The 19,361-nt window shown below is 41.8% G+C and overlaps 1 protein-coding gene across 1 annotated transcript in view; it reads left to right on the plus strand.

The window, feature by feature from the left end:
• The window catches only part of LOC138978462 (phosphoinositide 3-kinase regulatory subunit 4-like), a 44,734-nt gene extending 26,380 nt beyond the window's left edge, over positions 1-18,354 (plus strand). Inside the window, exons 26-35 of the mRNA XM_070351204.1 lie at positions 33-276; positions 1,695-1,890; positions 2,606-2,736; positions 3,447-3,531; positions 5,888-5,979; positions 7,871-7,975; positions 8,515-8,646; positions 9,988-10,145; positions 11,418-11,587; positions 13,015-18,354. Of these exons, the coding sequence (XP_070207305.1) occupies positions 33-276; positions 1,695-1,890; positions 2,606-2,736; positions 3,447-3,531; positions 5,888-5,979; positions 7,871-7,975; positions 8,515-8,646; positions 9,988-10,145; positions 11,418-11,587; positions 13,015-13,231 (1,530 nt within the window). The 3' untranslated portion in view covers positions 13,232-18,354. The remainder of the gene's footprint in view (positions 1-32; positions 277-1,694; positions 1,891-2,605; positions 2,737-3,446; positions 3,532-5,887; positions 5,980-7,870; positions 7,976-8,514; positions 8,647-9,987; positions 10,146-11,417; positions 11,588-13,014) is intronic.
• Positions 18,355-19,361: the final 1,007 nt, after the last annotated feature.

The following is a 19,361-nucleotide window of genomic DNA, read 5'->3' on the forward strand; positions in this document are numbered from 1 at the left end:
ACCTTGCATCAGTCGTTTCTTTTACTTTTTAGAACGCAGAGTGGAGGAAGATGTTCGGAACTGACGATTCGGACCATTCCTCTCTGGAGTCTCCGGTCAAGGGTCGGCAGAGTGTGGAGAGAACAGGGGAGAATACTGACCCCAAGAAATCAGTTGCTGCCCCTGCCATGCCACAGCCACAGATTCTGGGGCAGACTGGAAGCAATTCTCCGCTGTTACAGCAGGCGCTATCCATGGAGCCTGCTTTGCCGCCTACTTCCAGGCCTTCCAAAACAGGTAGGGTTTGGACAAAATCTGAAACAGGTAGTCGGTCCACTAGTTTTCTCTGAATCGCTCTACACACACACACACACACACACAGACACACATACACACATACACCACGACCTTCGTCTCGATTCCCCCCTCTACGTTAAAACATTTAGTCAAAACTTGACTAAATGTAAAAAAGAAACTTTCACTAGTATGTCTATCTACATAGCGGTCTTTGAAGTTGACGGACAAACATTAAAATGTTATCTTGAAATACCTGACTGAGCTAGGTCCGTTTTCTGTTCATTGTATCCTCTTTGTTTGTTTGGCCGTCCACTTGAAAGGCTGCTAGGTTGACAACATATGGTTCGCGTTTACTTTCAAGGCATCGAAAGTATCTGCTAGGGTTATCACCCCTTAAGGCTGGCTTGCAAATCTCTGATCAGTTTTTACATTTAGTCAAGTTATGACTAAATGTTTTAACATCGAGGGGGGAATCGAGACGAGGGTCGTGGTCTGTGTGTGTGTGTAGAGCGATTCAGACTAAACTACTGGACCGATCTTTATGAAATTTGACATGAGAGTTCCTGGGTATGAAATCCCCAAACGTTTTTTTTCATTTTTTTGATAAATGTCTAATGACGTCATATCCGGCTTTTTGTGAAAGTTGAGGCGGCACTGTCACGCCCTCATTTTTCAACCAAATTGGTTGAAATTTTGGTCAAGTAATCTTCGACGAAGCCCGGACTTCGGTATTGCATTTCAGCTTGGTGGCTTAAAAATTAATTAATGACTTTGGTCATTAAAAATCTGAAAATTGTAAACAAAAATAAAAATTTATAAAACGATCCAAATTTACGTTCATCTTATTCTCCATCATATTCTGATTCCAAAAACATATAAATATGTTATATTTGGATTAAAAACAAGCTCTGAAAATTAAATATATAAAAATTATTATCAAAATTAAATTGTCGAAATCAATTTAAAAACACTTTCATCTTATTCCTTGACGGGTCCTGATTCCAAAAACATATAGATATGATATGTTTGGATTAAAAACACGCTCAGAAAGTTAAAACAAAGAGAGGTACAGAAAAGCGTGCTATCCTTCTTAGCGCAACTACTACCCCGCTCTTCTTGTCAATTTCACTGCCTTTGCCATGAGCGGTGGACTGACGATGCTACGAGTATACGGTCTTGCTGAAAAATGGCATTGCGTTCAGTTTCATTCTGTGAGTTCGACAGCTACTTGACTAAATGTTGTATTTTCGCCTTACGCGACTTGTTCATTCTTGTTGGTATTCCAGTGATCAAACCTTAACTGTGCGCTAGGTTGGACGTTGTTGCTGTTTTCAGTCATTTTCAGTAAGGCTCTTGTTATCATTTATACAACATTAAACGTTTTTTGACGTGTCCTACTCCAGTGTGTTTGGTTTCAGTGACAACTCGCTTCGCACAGTGTAAATGGGACCTTAGGAACTGCGTGCATTACCAGCGCAGTCGCTTCGAGGCTGAGGTCATGTCCCGTGACCTTGTGGAAGGGATCATGTGGGAGTCGCGACCTCCACCCGACAACTGGCGACCTAAAGGAGTGCTGGTGGCTCACCTACAGGAACACAAGGGCGCTGTCAACAGGTACGGGTTTACTATGTGCTTATGGTGGATCAACAGTCTTCAGGTGTTGATTAATTGCAACACTGCTTTCTGACAGCACATGTCAGTCGTCAAGCTGTCGGTACTTCTGTGATATGCAAGCTCAGAGATACAAAGACAAAGATGTGTATTGAGGTAGTACTTGCTGTTCTGAGTCTTGAATTTTGGAGTTTTCTCAACACACAATTGTTGATGCTTCACAAAGCCAGACAGGCAGAGTAAAACAGCAACATATCTCATCCTATAATTATTAGAAAAAAAAGGTCATGAAGCCAAGTCCGAACGGGTAGACATAAACATGTCTCTGTTTTGCCCTTTCCATGTGCATACACATGAATTGTGCATCACTTGGGTGAGGGGGGTATTAAAGATGGCTAATTAAAGTAGTAGTTTTACTTGCTCCACACCATTTCGCAGCAAAATTATGACTCACCTTTGTCTCATTAAAAGCAGGAAGACGAGTGGGAGATGTCAGAATTCACAACTTCTGCTATTCTCCATACTAGTGTTTGTCCATCCTGATGAAGTCAGCGACTTTCTGACGAAAATTTGATAAAGAATTTACCCACACTGGTTGCTGTTCTGTTTTCTTTTCGTTCCAGTGTTTGTGAATTCTGACATCTTGCACACCTTAGCCTTGGCAAAAGCAAGAACACAAGTATAAAATGTTGAATTCACGAACTGCTTTTATCCACAGACTATGTGTGAGTCCAGACCACAAGTTCTTTGCCAGCTGTTCAAGCGACAGCACTGTGCGACTGTGGGAAGTCGGTCGCCTGGAGGGGAAAACTGCCGCCAACAGGTCACAGGTCGTCATCACTGATAAAAGTAAGTTGTGTCTATATTAAAAATATTGGTCTCAGTTTGTGTTCATGAAAAAGCTCAGTACTCCAAAAGTGAGTTGTGTCTTTATTAAAAATATTGGTGTCAGTTTGTGTTCATGAAAAACCTCAATGAAGCTCGCACCTTTCATGATACGCGAACTGAGACCTATATTTTTAATATCCACTGACACTCAGCGGGTTACCTCTATCTACCAAGTTAAAACCTGACATACCTGCAGGCTGGAGAACTCTCCTTGGACACACAATTTTCAAAGTAAAGGGAACGTCCTACTACAATAACAACAAAATTGGGGCTAAAGAAGAAAAAATGGGGGCCAAAGAAAATCCAAAAATATCTGTGAAGAAAATGATCAAGGAGGAATCTTTCTGAGTTCACTTCCAAATCGACTTTTTAAATGTTCTAGCTGCCTGGTGAAGCCATAGAATTGCCTGCAATATGGCTACATTTTGTTTTCAGACGGAGAGTTTTTACTCCCATGAGCCCCTGACAGGGCGTTGAAATAGGTTGAGGTGCACAAGCTGTGTATCACAGGAAAAGAAAACTCAAAAACTAAAGAAGTGTAACGGTAGTTGGATGGTACTAGCGGCACTTAAACATTGTCTGCAGAAGCTCTTGCATTCAAGAGAGAATTTGATAGATGAATATTTAGTAATTGGCATCGTAAGTGCAGCTTGTGTGTGTGCTGTTTGCAGGTGGGCCTATCAAGTGTCTCTCGTTCTGTGGAAGTTCCCACATACTGGCAGCCTCATCTGATCTTGGCGCTCTCAATCTGTATCAGTAAGTTGTATACTTTTTATTATACAGTGGAACCCTGTTGTTACCCTAATGCTTACCAGAGCGCCCTGTAATCACCTGCTATCTCATGAGAACTACGTAGAACACAGCATGACTGTGCAGGAGGCTCCCCCCGCGGGTTAGGGGGAAGAATTTACCCGATGCTCCCCAGCATGTCGTAAGAGGCGACTAATGGATTCTGTTTCTCCTTTTACTTTTGTTAAGTGTTTCTTGTATAGAATATAGTCAATTTTTGTAAAGATTTTAGTCAAGCAGTATGTAAGAAATGTTAAGTCCTTTGTACTGGAAACTTGCATTCTCCCAGTAAGGTCATACATTGTACTGTGTTGCAAGCCCCTGGAGCAAATTTTTGAGTCACTTGAGAAAAAGTGACTCTATGTAATCGGTCAGTGTTAGTCTGTCCGGCCGGCCGGTCGGCCGGCCGGCCGGCCGTCCGTAGACACCACCTTAACGTTGGACTTTTCTCGGAAACTATCAAAGCGATCGGGCTCATATTTTGTTTAGTCGTGACCTCCAATGACCTCTACACTTTAACGATGGTTTCGTTGACCTTTGACCTTTTTCAAGGTCACAGGTCAGCGTCAAAGGAAAAATTAGACATTTTATATCTTTTCTCGGAAACTATCAAAGCGATCGGGCTCATATTTTGTTTAGTCGTGACCTCCAATGACCTCTACACTTTAACGATGGTTTCGTTGACCTTTGACCTTTTTCAAGGTCACAGGTCAGCGTCAAAGGAAAAATTAGACATTTTATATCTTTGACAAAGTTCATCGGATGTGATTGAAACTTTGTAGGATTATTCTTTACATCAAAGTATTTACATCTGTAGCCTTTTACGAACGTTATCAGAAAAACAAGGGAGATAACTAGCCTTTTCTGTTCGGCAACACACAACTTAACGTTGGGCTTTTCTCGGAAACTATAAAAGTGACCGGGCTCAAATTTTATGTGAACGTGACTCATTGTGTTGTGAATAGCAATTTCTTCCTGTCCATCTGATGCCTCATATAATATTCAGAACTGCGAAAGTGACTCGATCGAGCGTTTGCTCTTCTTGTTGATTAGTGCTTTTGTGAACAAGAAACAATTGACAAGTGGCTCTATCACATCTACCCCTTTCCCCGTCGCGATATAACCTTCGTGGTTGAAAACGACGTTAAACACCAAATAAAGAAAGAAATGTGCAGGAGGCATTGGGTTACCGTTAAGACCCCCCAGTTTAATACCCACCCCCACCTCTTTAAGACCTTGATTTTTCAGACTTTCTGTGCATAACCCCTGTAAATTTGCCTTAAATGTTAAGACTTCTTCCAGTTCCAGTGTTTTTTTCAGACTTTGGGCCTTTGGTCATTGGTGCATACTTTTTTGATCTGACGCATAGTTCTGACCCCTGTCTGGTAGACTGTCCCATCATTTTCACATGTTGGAGTTCTTCTCACTGAACAATGTTTTCATAGCCAAGCACACATGGACCAATACATATTATCAGTCCAGGTCTAACTGACCTATTGTCCTCTCAGTCTAGGAACAACACTGTCCTTCCCAGACCTTATTTTCTCAGATGTTGGCGGCCCTAAAAGGTATCCTTGAATTTGTTTGATATTTGTGTCAAGTAGACCCAACACAAAGAGGAAAAAGTGCTGTTGTAATACCCGTGATTAGAGTTTGCAAAAAAAGTACAAATTCATTTCTTCATTAAAACAGGAAATGTTTACTTGTGATGTTTTAGTATCATATGCATTTTGCAGACTGCAACATCTGCAAAAATAACTGTAAATAAGTAAACCGATGAACAGTCTATCAATCAATCAATTCTTTCTTTCTTTATTTGGTGTTTAACGTCGTTTTCAACCACGAAGGTTATATCGCGACGGGAATCAATCGATCAGTCAATCTGTTTGGATATCTTACTTGAAGTACCACATGGTGGGAGGGGGGGGGGGGGGGGGAGGGGGGGAGGAATGAGGTGTAGGCTCTGTGTGAGTTGTTTTTTTATGGGCGTTGTGTGGAGATTGGTCAGAGTAGTACAGTGGAACCCCCCTTTTAAGACTTCCCTCCCTTTTAAGACTTCCCTCCCTTTTAAGACTTCCCTCCCTTTTAAGACCCTCCCTTTTAAGACTTTCCTCCCTTTTAAGACTTCCCTCCCTTTTCAAGACCTTGCCTTTTCACATTGTCTGCTCATAAACTCTGGAATTTTACCTCCATCTTATTCCTTTTCAAGACCTGATTTTCTCAGATTTTTTTATGGGGGGAGGGGGGGGGGGGGTCCTTCTGTACCTGTTTTCTTGTCCACCACCTGTTTGTGACTGATTGTGGTGTGTTTTCTCCCCTGTAGTGTTGACTCGAGTGGCCGCTACAGCACACAGCCACTGGACTATGACAAGGAGAACAAGGGAGTCGTCATGGACCTGGCCTACTTTGACACAGGTAGGTTTCTCTGAAAGCGGCATATGGGTGCCTAAATGGCGGGGTAAAAACAGTCATACACATAAAAACCCACTCGTGCACAAACATGAGTGAACTTGGGAGTTTCTGCCCGTGAACAAAGAAGGAAAAGAAAGAGAAAGACGAACGAACGAACACACTTTATTTTACAAGGAGAAAGGTTTAAAGCACATTGCCTTGTCTCAACAACCTGTCCTTACAAATACTAAATATATAGTATTCACTAAAGAAGCATACAAATGGAAAGAAATAATAGAAGAAAAAATGCTAAATGCAACAAGAACATAAAAATAAAAAAAGATATTAAAAAATGCGGAGAAAGTTATAAAAAAACGAAATAAAGAAGAGAAAAAGAAATGAAAAATGAAAAAAAAATGGAAAAAAACGAAGAAGAAGAAGACACAGGTAGGACAGAATAGTAATTTTTGTGAAAAATGTTCATCAATAGGCTGTTTCTCTTGAATTGTATTACTTTTCAAATTGAGTGAATGTCAAATTGATTTTGTCGCCTGTAATTACTTACAACGCTGATCTAGTCTAGATGATGAACTGCAGGTTTCCTGAGCCAGTTCATGCCAGGAATGTTTGTTCTGTGCTTTAGTTAGGGTATGTTTTAGATGAAACTTATGTGAAAAACTTCCACCTGTGTTTTTAGATGCTATTTTTAGAGATAATATTAAAAGAACAAGATAACAGTGAAAATGTACTCGCCAGTACCAGAAACACGAACAATAAACACGGACCGGTTTCGACCATTGTCTTCGTCAGCAAATACAAAACTAATACTACAAGTTTGTTTGTTTGTTTGTTTGCTTAATGCCCAGCCGACCACGAAGGGCCATATCAGGGCGGTGCTGCTTTGACATATAACGTGCGCCACACACAAGACAGAAGTCGCAGCACAGGCTTCATGTCTCACCCAGTCACATTATTCTGACACCGGACCAACCAGTCCCAGCACTAACCCCATAATGCCAGACGCCAGGCGGAGCAGCCACTAGATTGCCAATTTTAAAGTCTTAGGTATGACCCGGCCGGGGTTCGAACCCACGACCTCCCGATCACGGGGCGGACGCCTAACCACTAGGCCAACCGTGCCGGTAAATAATACTACAAGGAGAGACGACAGAAAGAAAAAGAAGAAATCAGCCAAGAAGAGGACAGACAGCAAATAACGTTATACTAAAAAAAAGAACAGAGTGGTAGGCTTAATATGCAGGGGCTCACATCCATGAGAGGTGGCATGGGACAAAAGTCCTGGACAATGCAAAAGTGATAGGACATTTGTCCTGAACAAAAACAAATCGATAGGACTTTTTTTTTTTTAGCAACAAAACGTAAATTTAATTTAACTTGACTAGTTTCTTGTCACAAAGGTAACAGAACAAATAGGCAACTGTTAACCGGCTTGGAGTAATCAGAATTGCGACCCTTGCATGCTCTTCTCTATAAAAAGCACATATAGACTCCGCAAGTTTCGTCTGCTTGGAGAGACACATCGCTTCGCAAAACATCGATAAAATAGCAAATCAAACTACTGTAAATTGGAAAGTACTGACAATGTCCAGATCAAATGAAAGCATAATCGGGCAATGACCACTTTGTGACAAAAACAATAGGACATAATATGTCCTCTTGCATGAAAAAATGTATAGGACATTTGGAAAAAATATCCGTGTATGTCCGATGTCCGACGTGGATGTGAGCGCGCCCCTGAATATGCGAAGTGTTCTGTCTGATAGATACTCAGTATGCTGACATTCGCCTTGGTTGTGATTTTTGGCTGAAAAAGGCCTTCTTTAAATTTTCGTTTTTGTGCATTTCAGAAGTTTAGTATACATGTGCTAAATGTGTGTGGTATTTTGTCTGACAGGAGCTCAGTCCATGCTGACGTTCGCCACGGTCCATGGCTACATTGTGGGTTGGGATCTGCGTGCTAAACAGCCTGCCTGGGTCCTCAGACATGACACCAAGATGGGTGAGATTTGTGTGTGTGTGTGCGTGCATTTGTTTATGCAATCGAGCGTACGTGCATCCGTGAGTGTGTGTGAGTGCGTGTTTTTTTTTCTTCTCCTGGTAATGATCTTTTACTGTAACCGTCACGAATTTCTTATCCTTTTTTGGGGGGGAAGGGGGTACCTTATTGGCATTGGTTATGAAAAGAAGTATGAAGATCTGTTTATTAAATCACTTTGATTTTCAGCAAAGAATCCAGAAATAGAAAAGATAATTGGGGGGGGGGGGGGGGTGAGGGAGATAGAGCACAGTTACAAGAAGTAGATTAGCTAAACTAAAGAAGGACATGAAGCAAACCATTATGACAATATTATTTTCTCCTGAAAGCGGCGTATGGCTGCCTGAATGGCTTGGTAAAAACAGTCATACACACAAAACCCCACTCATGCAATAACATTAGTGAACGTGGGAGTTTCAGCCCATGAACGAAAAAGAAGACAGTATTATTGTCAGCGTTTCTTCCTATACTCAATGGTATTGCAAGTTTTCATTTTGCCGTAGGTGTGATCACGGCACTGTCGGTGCACCAGACCCAGTCGTGGATGGCCGTGGGATCCAGCACAGGCAACCACAACGTGTGGGACTTGAGGTTCATGCTGTCCATTGCCGCTCCCACCATCAGGCATAGAGCTAGTGAGTATTTACACGGACACGCAGACAGACAGACAGGCAGGCAGGCAGGCAGCCAGGCAGGTAAACAGGCAGGCAGAGAAATAGACAAAAAGAACAATGTAATGTTCAGGTTGAAGACATGAGGTTGATAGCTGCTTCCACCATCTGTCATAGAGCTAGTAAGTATTTACACGGACAGACAGATAGACAGACAGACAGGCAGGCAGGCAGACAGGCAGGCAGGCAGGCAGGCAGGCAGGCAGGCAGGCAGGCAGGCAGGCAGGCAGGCAGAGAAATAGACACAAAAAACAATGTAATGTTCGTGTTGAAGACATGAGGTTGATAGCTGCTTCCACCATCCGTCACAGAGCAAGTGAGTATTCACACGGACAGAAAAGGCAGGCAGGAAGGTAGGCAGATAGAGAGACAGGGAGATATTAAAATGTTTGTGTGTGGGACATTAAGTTTGTGCCATCACCATCAGACACATAGCTAGAGAGTACTCAGACAGACAGAAAAATGACAGAGACAGGCAGGCAGGCAATGTGGTTATGAGATTCATGCTGTCTCTCTGTACCCCCACCAAGCGAGTTTTCAGGCAGACAGACAAGTCAACCAGACACTGAAATGTTTGTGTGGGAGACATGAGATTCATTTGTAAAGTTTGATCAAAAAAATAACAATCCAGTTTGAATTTTTGAGTCACTTGAGAAAAAGTGACTCTATGTAATCGGTCAGTGTTAGTCTGTCCGGCCGGCCGTCCGGCCGGCCGGCCGGCCGTAGACACCACCTTAACGTTGGACTTTTCTCGGAAACTATCAAAGCGATCGGGCTCATATTTTGTTTAGTCGTGACCTCCAATGACCTCTACACTTTAACGATGGTTTCGTTGACCTTTGACCTTTTTCAAGGTCACAGGTCAGCGTCAAAGGAAAAATTAGACATTTTATATCTTTGACAAAGTTCATCGGATGTGATTGAAACTTTGTAGGATTATTCTTTACATCAAAGTATTTACATCTGTAGCCTTTTACGAACGTTATCAGAAAAACAAGGGAGATAACTAGCCTTTTCTGTTCGGCAACACACAACTTAACGTTGGGCTTTTCTCGGAAACTATAAAAGTGACCGGGCTCAAATTTTATGTGAACGTGACTCATTGTGTTGTGAATAGCAATTTCTTCCTGTCCATCTGATGCCTCATATAATATTCAGAACTGCGAAAGTGACTCGATCGAGCGTTTGCTCTTCTTGTTATGAGATAAAATGAGTTCAGCTGGGAAGAAAAATGAGCACCCAAAACCCTCACCTTACCAGTGACTGTTGCCATCAGCTGTTAATACTTATGCTTGTCTTTTCTAGAGAAGCGTGTGCGTCGTATTGTGATGCACCCCCAGAAGCAGTCGTGGTTTGCGTCGGCAATGGAGTGGAACAACGAGGTGTCTATGTGGAACGTGGAGAGTATGATGAGACAAGAGATGCTGTGGGCTTCCAAATGCCCCCCTTTCGCTACCAATGAGGTAAAGAATCCAGTCGCACAGTATTGTACATGAGTTGTGCAATGCCCTTCCCCCAGCCACACACAAGCTCTCTCTTCAGTTTCACTCATCGTTTTCCACACGCATGCATGCATACATACCTACATACACACACATCCGCACACGCACACACACACACACACTCACACACACACACACAGGCACACACACAGGCACACACACACACACACACAAATACACACACACAAACACACACACACACACCATGGGCGGATCAGTTCATTTTATGGGGTTTTTTTTTTCCAAAAGTTTATTGTGAAGATATGGGTGTCAAGGCGCGAAGCGCCGAGCCAACGGCGCAAAGCGCCTAGCTTGCTAGGGGGGTCCGGAAAATTTTGAAAAAAGGATGCAAAATGGTGCAATCTGGTGCATTCTGAGGATGATCATTACCAGTTTCAGGCAGCAGATTTTGTCACTGATTAATACCCCAAAAATTGAAACTCAACCCAAAAAAACACAAAAATATTTTTATTTTTTGGCTGGGGGGGGGGGGGGGGTTGTTTTTCTTCTCTTAACACATTTTGCCGTCGATCTGGCACCGGAGTCCCACTGACTGTGAATTGGTGTTCGATCAGCTTTTATGTTGGAAATTTGAGTTTTTCCGCAATTCAGCTCATCAGCAACTTTTCGAACGGTCTTTATGACATCGACTCTCTCTTCTAAAGTCAAAAATTTTCGTTTTGGTATGATGAGACGAAGACGAAGGATGAGACGAAGATGCATCACAGTACAGAAAGTAGAAACCCGAAATGTTTGTGAGTTCACGGCATCGACCAATGAGCGTGCACCATACAACAATCAACTTCTTTCAAGTGCTGTCATTGGCTTACAAAATTAGCTTCTCGCGCGTTCACATCGCCAGCGAGATTGTATTTGCAGAACCAAGATGGCGGACCAGCGTCTGCTAAAAGCTGTGTGCTTCAAGGGTTTGTCCGTTGTTGACAAGTAACGAACCCAATCGGGACCAAAAAAGGGTGTCCGCGCCTTTGAGGTGTTTGCTCTTTTAAGATGTTTTTGAGAGTAAAATACATCCGTCCTCACTTGAATTGTCCTTTATGCAAAGGTGTCCGCCGAAATAAGGGTCCGCTAGATGCAGGTTTTACTGTATAACTGTTCAAACATTGGTTGTAACTCAAATGTTGCACAAGTTTTACCTCCAGAAAATCACCAGTCTCAAATAATTCCTCTAAGTCGTCAGCTTCTTTTAGGGAAAAGTATGTTTGTCTGTTTCAGAATTCTGGTCACTCTGTGCGCGGTCTGTACCTCGCGGCAACAGACACACACACCTTCGCTCTGACTGGAGGGACAGACAGGTGTATACGTTACTGGGACCTCAAGTGTCCTGCCAAGTCTTTCATCATGAGTCACGGAACCGACACCCCTTCAAGCCTCGTCTCTTACAGGTAAGGGATGACCATTTTCCTTGTTTTTAAAAGGACAGTAACATTTTGAGTCTTTGGAAAGAAAGAAAATATGGGTCTAATGTTGAAGTACAGAAGAATAGACGATGTTCGGAAATAACTCTGTTAGGATCAGGGGCGGACCTAGGGGGGGGGTTCCTGGGTGCCCGGAACCCCCCCCCCCCCCCCCCCCCCATCCGTTTTTTTTATTTTATTTTATTTTTTAGTAAAAGCGCTTGTGCTTTCCTTCCTTCCAAATGCAACATGCTTGAAACTGACGAGAAACTCAAAGGCTAACCCCCCTCCGAATTATTTTTGAAATGATTAGTTATACTGAAATAGTAGTTCATATAAAATAGCACATTGCCTTTTCAAAGTCAAAGGTGCACATATTTGTACACGCATATTTACTGAATAGATACCTTGTTATCTTCCAGGAGAGGCCTCCGATTGACCTAGAAAAATAAAATTCCTTCAGCATCTGGGGGGTGAAGCCCCCCAGACCCCCCACCAGGGCTTTGCCCCTGGACCCCACCGGGGCCTGAGCGGCCCCTGGACCCCTGCTCCAATTTGGAACCCCCCCCTTATTCACAACTAGGTCCGCCCCTGATATCCAAATGTTGTGGAAGAGTTGTGCTCTGGCTTAACACTTTCTACCCCAGCTACGTTGACCAAGTTTGTTTTAGCCGAGACCAGCTGTGCTGCAGCAGGTCACTCAGAATTGTAGTAACTGTGTGGTAACTGTGGATCAACACGCTGGAATGCAGGCGTTAGATCGACGTTACAGGAAGCCACTGAAGCTAACAGTGTGAGCGGATATATCCGTACCTTGTCAGATAGAGCGATATGAGTGGGTACGGATATATCCGTACCTGGGAGACAATGAGTTAAGTGATATCCGGTTACAGCGAGCCAAACAATAGCACATGGTCGACCAGTTAAAACCAGCAATCGGAGCGAATAACTGACTCAGATGTTGATTTTATGCAGTGTCTGCTTGATATGCTGCCTTATTCTTTCCAAAATGTGCACATCGGAGCCACGATTTACTGACGATTGCTGAGCACACGTGTTTCCCAAACTCTCATAACATCAGGCAAAACATGTTGTCGGCCACACTTGGGGCAAGCGATCGTTGCTGCAACAAGTCATAAACTCCAATGTGTATAATTTTGAAAGGAATAGGGTCATGTCGAGCGGACACTGCATAACATACAAACTGAGCCAGTTATTCACTGGAATTGCTGATTTTAACTGGTCAACCCCGTGGTATTCACCCAACATCCCCTTTGTATAATACTCTCACAGAGAGACGGACACATACACAACACAGGTACACATGAAATAGCATAGTTCATTTCTTTCTTCTTTTGTTTTCTGTTAAAATTTGTTTTTTAAACTTAAGCATTAAAACCATTCCTCTTTCCCAGGTCACAACTGATTGACGGGTGTGAGGTGACTCAGGAGATCAAGACGGGACAACCTCTGACCCCGCGCGACAGAGAGGACGGGTCGTCCCGGGTCAGCATTCACGAAGCTCCTCCATCCGGGCATCTTGATGCCATCAGCGACATCACCCTCTGCCAGGCCTCCCAGTGCCTCGTGGTCTCTTCCGCCTACAATGGCCACATTAAGGTGTGGAAGTGAGAACTATCATTTGACATCATCAGTGATATCATTAGTGAAGTAGTCAATGACATCATCAGCGGCTTAACCCTCTGCCAAGCCTCGCCGTGTCTCGTGGTCTCTTCCGCCTACAATGGCCACATTAAGGTGTGGAAGTGAGAACTATTCTGTAACATCATCAGCGACATCATCAGTGACATCACCTTCTCCCAGGCCTTGTGGTTTCGTCCGCAAACAATGGCCACATAAAGGTGTGGAAGTGAGAACTATTCTGTGACATCATCGGTGACATCATCAGTGACATCACCCTCTCCCAGGCCTTGCCGTGTCTCGTGTTTTTTTCCGCCTACAATGGCCACATTAAGGTGCGGAAGTGAAAACTATTTTGTGACATCATCAGTGACGTCGTCAATGACATCATCAGTGGTGTAACCCTCTGCCATTCCTCACAGTGTCTCCTTTCTTTCGCCTAAAATGGTCCCATTATGGTGTGGAAGTGAGATGAGAATTATTCTGTGACATCAGTTATCATCAGTGACATCATCGGTGATACCAGACATTATTGATATCATTAATGACATCATGAGGGAAATCAGACATCAACAAGCTGTGTTGAACTTTGCTGCTACATGACATCAGTCATAGGTTTTGCCCCTGGCCTTGGAATAGTTTTGAAACATCTTTTTTTTTCTCTATGTGCAATAATATTTGTATCATCTTGTTCTTCTGTGGAAGAATATCTGTATCATCATTGTGATAATTTGTGGAACATTTTACAGACACACACACTCACAGACACACAGACAGACACGTATGCATGCATCCACACACATACACACAAACACACACATACACACACACACACACACACACACACACACACACACACACACACACACACACACACACACACACACACACACACACACACAGAGTTTTTAAATTATGTTCAGTGCATTGTTTTGTTGCTTACTTTGTGTTAAAGGTTTGTACCAGTAGTAGTAGTACAGGAAATTGCTGTACCGTACTTTTCAGACTATAAGGCGATACTTTTTTCTTTTTTTTTTCACTTTAAAATCGTGGGGTCGCCTTATACACGACGTCGCCTTATTCTCGGATAAAATAGGTTTCACGAGCACTGTGAACTTGAAATCAGTGAGCGGAGACCGCTCGGGTGCCATGTCAGCAGCGGCTTTCGTGAACTTCTTTTGTTCAGACTCTGAGGGTTCAGATTTCTCTGGATTTTCTGGGAGTGAGAGTGACGACGACGGCGATGACAACGAGTGACGATCGAGGTCCCGCTGATCTTCTTCCCTGACTTTTTGTTTAAAACAGTGTTTCGTGCTGATTTTGAGCGGTCGCCATGTTTGATCATGGATGTTTTTTGTTTTTTTTCCCTACGTACGATGTTTTTCCTCATTTTTTAAATTTTTTTTATTTTTTCATGCCGTCGCTTTTTGCACGACACCATCGCCTTATCCATGGCATCGCTTTATTCTAGGATTTTTTCAGTTTTATTTTTAAAAGTAGGGGGTGCGCCCTATACACGGCAGCGCCTTATAGTCCGAAAAGTACGGTAGTTGTTTTTTGTTACATTTAGTCAAGTTTTGACTAAATGTTTTAACATAGAGGGGGAATCGAGACGAGGGTCGTGGTGTATGTGTGTATCTGTCTGTAAACTACTGGACCAATCTTTATGAAATTTTACGTGAGAGTTCCTGGGCATGATATCCCCAGACGATTTTTTCATTTTTTGGATAAATGTCTGATGACGTCATATCCGGCTTTTTATAAAAGTTGAGGCGGCACTGTCACACCCTCATTTTTCAATCAAATTGATTGAAATTTTGGCAAAGCAATCTTCGACGAAGGCCGGACTTTGGTATTGCATTTCAGCTTGGAGGCTTTAAAATTAATAAATGACTTTGGCCATTAAAAATCTAAAAATTGTAATTACATTTTTTTTTTTTAAACGATCCAAAACTACGTTCATCTTATTCTTCATCATTTTCTGATTCCAAAAACATATAAATATGTTATATTTGGATTAAAAACAAGCTCTGAAAATTAAAAATATAAAAATTATGATTAAAATTAAATTTTCGAAATCGATTTAAAAACAATTCCATCTTATTTCTTGTCGGTTCCTGATTCCAAAAACATATAGATATGATATGTTTGGATTAAAGACACGCTCAGAAAGTTCAAACGAAGAGAGGTGCAGTAAAGCGTGCTATGCAGCACAGCGAAACCACTACCGCGCTAAACAGGCTCGTCACTTTCACTGCGTTTTGCATGAGCGGCGGACTACGGTCATTGTTAAAAAATACAGTGCGTTCAGTTTCATTCTGTGAGTTCCACAGCTTGACTAAATGTAGTATTTTCGCCTTACGCGACTTGTTTAGAAGTATGTAGAGGTTACATGCCGAGTCTCAGTGATTATTAAAAATAATGGTCGAAGTTTGCGGATCATGAAAAATGCAAGCTTTAGCGAGCTTTTTCATGACCGCGAACTGAGACCATTATTTTGTATAATCACTGAGACGAGGTGTGTAACCTCTTTATTCCTCCTTTCTTCAGTTATTCAAAGAAAAGAGGAGTTTTTTTGCGAAAGTTTGATCGAATCCTATTCACTCAACCAGTCAACCTGCGCAGGCGATCGATTAATGCGCGGTTGTATAGTTCCGTGCAAATCATTCCATTCTGTTAACACTTCTTGTCAGTTTTCCTATTTTGGACTAAAATCAAGTACACAGATATGCTGTTATTCTGCTGTGGCGGCAAAGGCAGATACTGTGTGTTTTGGTATCGCTTAGGATAATGTTCTTTCGTCAAATGGGACTGGCAGACGAACTTTTGCATCCGTGTTCCAACGTTAAAAACTGTATGAAGTTCAGTTTTCTGGGGAAAATAGTGTATGAAACCGATTTATGTTGTTTAAATTGATGAGATGTGTGCATTTGGTTGCGTGTGATCTGTTTATTAAATGAAATATTGTTGAAAACTGACCGTCGGATTGCAGTCTGTTGTCGAAGAAACTGAGTGAAAAGAAGGGGAACTACTCTTGTCGCTAGACAAAGTATGAGTTACTTGCCTTGGGAAATTGCTTGTGATGATCTAGATTCAGAAAACAACCGAACTCATGGATTTTATATGGAGATTCATGTGTTCAGGCCTGTAGTTGTTAATTTAAATGCGGTATGTTTGTATTGTTTGCTCCAGAGATGTATACTTCGTACATTAGAGCGTTCGGAACTTTTCAGTCGCAAAAAGTAGTACCGAAACAGAACAACTTCTCAACCCATTGCACTATCGAGGATTCAGGCTGTTGCTGGGTCGTTATTTGTTTGGTTGCTGGGTCATTATCGAAAAATAACTACCCCTACAAGTTTACAGAGGTAAAGAAGCAGAGGGGGGAATAAGTTTATTTTATAATACATTGTTTGAATAGTAAGTATTGTGTTACAGCTTTTATTCTTGAAGGTTTGGACTGTCAATACATACTTGTTTAGAAGTATTGTTATTGTATTATGATTATTTTTATTGTGGGATAAAAATAATATAGACATTTAATGTTATGGTACCAGCGTCAGCGTACTATGGGTCCACGGTTTCAGTTTAGGTAGTGTACAGAAACACATTCCATATTGGGCAGTGTTTATCTAGTCATGTTGAGTGAAATGTAGTCTCTCCTATAACTACAGTGCAACTGATTGTACATATGCAGGGCTAACACCTTTCCGGTTCTTGCCGGAAATTCAGTTTTTGAAAACTTTTAAAACCAGAATATCCGGTTTCTTAAAGTAAAACCTTTTTAATATATTTGTTAGTTTGGATGGTTGATGGAGGCAAAATGTGTATGTTTTGATCATTTGTGACCCTCCACCACGAAATGAGTTGCATGTCACCTCGAGCGGTTCTGCGCTAGGCTTAATATAAGTCCGGGGAGTGTCTGGTAACAGTGTGAGGGTCACCTTAGTCACAGGCTTATAACTGAAACAGTTTTTGCTCTTTTCTAAAACGGTTTTCGCCACTGGATAGAGCATAAAAAACTCTTTAGGAAAATGTAAAAATATGAAAATCATGCAAAGGTGACATGCGACTCATTCCGTGGTGGAGGGTCACATTTATTAACATACATTTTGGTACCAGGAGAGGCTGTTCTTTGCCTCTACAAGATTTAAAAAAACAAACTCAGCTTCTGGGGGGCTGTGGACCCTGGCCTTTCAGGTTTTTCACTTTTTGTGTGTGTTAGCCCTGCACATGTATTTGCACATTGCACATTGCAAATATGAATTTACAGACACTTTATTGTGCATTAATTTTGTTACATGTTGCTTCTGGTTTTGTTTCATTTTTTGGTGCTTTGTCTTTGATGTGATGATTCTTGTTGGTACATGTATTTATTTTTGTGCTCAGCTATTATGTAAGCATGGGTTATGGTTGACCTTCGATACTTTGCTTCTGACATGTATGTTATGTTCAGAAGAATTTGTTTTAGATTAAAGTAATAAACATTTCCTGCCAATAACATTACATAGTCATTCCACCAAGGAGGTAAATGAGTAAAAGCAGTACACATGTATTATCCTGTATGAAAACAGACAGTATCACTTGTAAATTCTTCTAAATAATGGAACGTGTAAAAATAGTTTGAACCACATGTGTAGCCAGGATTGGTTGTTGATTTTTAACTTTCCTTCCACCTATTAGCTATGCGGGATCGGAGTAGTCAGGAGAGCCTTAGTAATGGGGAGTGTAAGGCTTTCTGACAAACGAGTTGTACGTCATACCTGTTTAATTTCCATCGGCTTAGATCTGGAAGGGATTTGAGTGAGCGAGTTTTCAAAAGAGCTGTTGTTTTGAAAATTATTGATTGTATGATTAGAGTGATCACTCATCTTTCATGCTAATTATTAGAAATGGAAGCGTATTTCGGGGGTTCCTGCAGAGTTGCGCACATCTTTCACATAAAGTTTGATTTGTTTCGAATTGGTCATTTTGTTTTGCTGTTTGATAGTGCACTGTGCTGCTTTGATGATTATATGTAGGGACATTTAACAAAGAAATATTATTGCGTTATTTGATGGATACATGTATATATTTGTTCAAATAAATCAAATAGAAATGTAAAAGAAATGAGATGCGGTAATGTTGATTGAAGCATTCTTTGATTGTGTGTGTGTGTGTGTGTGTTTGTGTGTGTGTGTGTGTGTTTGTGTGTGTGTGTGTGTGCTTGCCAATTACAATTAGTAAAAAAAAACCTCTACATGCAAACAAATCAAACAAACTGAAAAATGAGTCTAAGACAGATCATATACATTACATCGGGCTACCTGATCCCCATTCAAATGGAAGAGTCCATCAAATTGGAAGCTGTACCCTGAACTGAACCCAACATATGCACTCTTAATGTACTCCTATTGTACTTATAATGTACCGAGAATGAACTCTAACAAGGGTACATTGTCCAACCTGTTCCCCCTATAATGTCCATAATAACCTTACACCCTACCGGTGGAGTCCATAAACACACCGGACGAGTCCATTAAAAAGCAATGTTTAGACAATTTTTCAAAATAAAATATCCCATCACCCCTTCAATGACCCTTCTAAACATGGAATAACCCATCATCCCCATTGAAAATAATGGTATCATCCGAAGCAGGGGTGTTTGCGCTTGGACTGTTCTGTTGTGAGTGAGTGTGTGTTAGGCTATGCAGGCTAACCTGACACCCCTGCCGGACGAGTCCATAAAAACGCCGGACGAGTCCATAAAACCCCAATTTGTAGACGATTTTTTCAAATAAAATAACCAATCACACCTTTTACGACATTGGTAAACATGGAATAACCCATCACCCCCGTTTAAATAATGGGAACTTCCGATGCCTGAGTGTTTGCGCTTGGACTGTTCCGTTGTGACTGTTCCGTTGTGACTGAGTAAGTGTGTGTTAGGCTATGCGAGCTAACCTGACACCCCTTACCGGACGAGTCCATAAAAACGCCGGACGAGTCCATAAAAACCCAAATTTGAAGACGATTTTTCCAAATGAAAAAACCCATCATCCCTATTATGACGTTGGTATTTCCACTTCTAAACATGGAATAACCCATCACCCCTGTTGAAATAGTGGGAACTTTCGAAGCA

This window comes from Littorina saxatilis, linkage group LG10, assembly GCF_037325665.1.
Source record: "Littorina saxatilis isolate snail1 linkage group LG10, US_GU_Lsax_2.0, whole genome shotgun sequence".
Lineage (NCBI taxonomy): Eukaryota > Metazoa > Mollusca > Gastropoda > Littorinimorpha > Littorinidae > Littorina > Littorina saxatilis.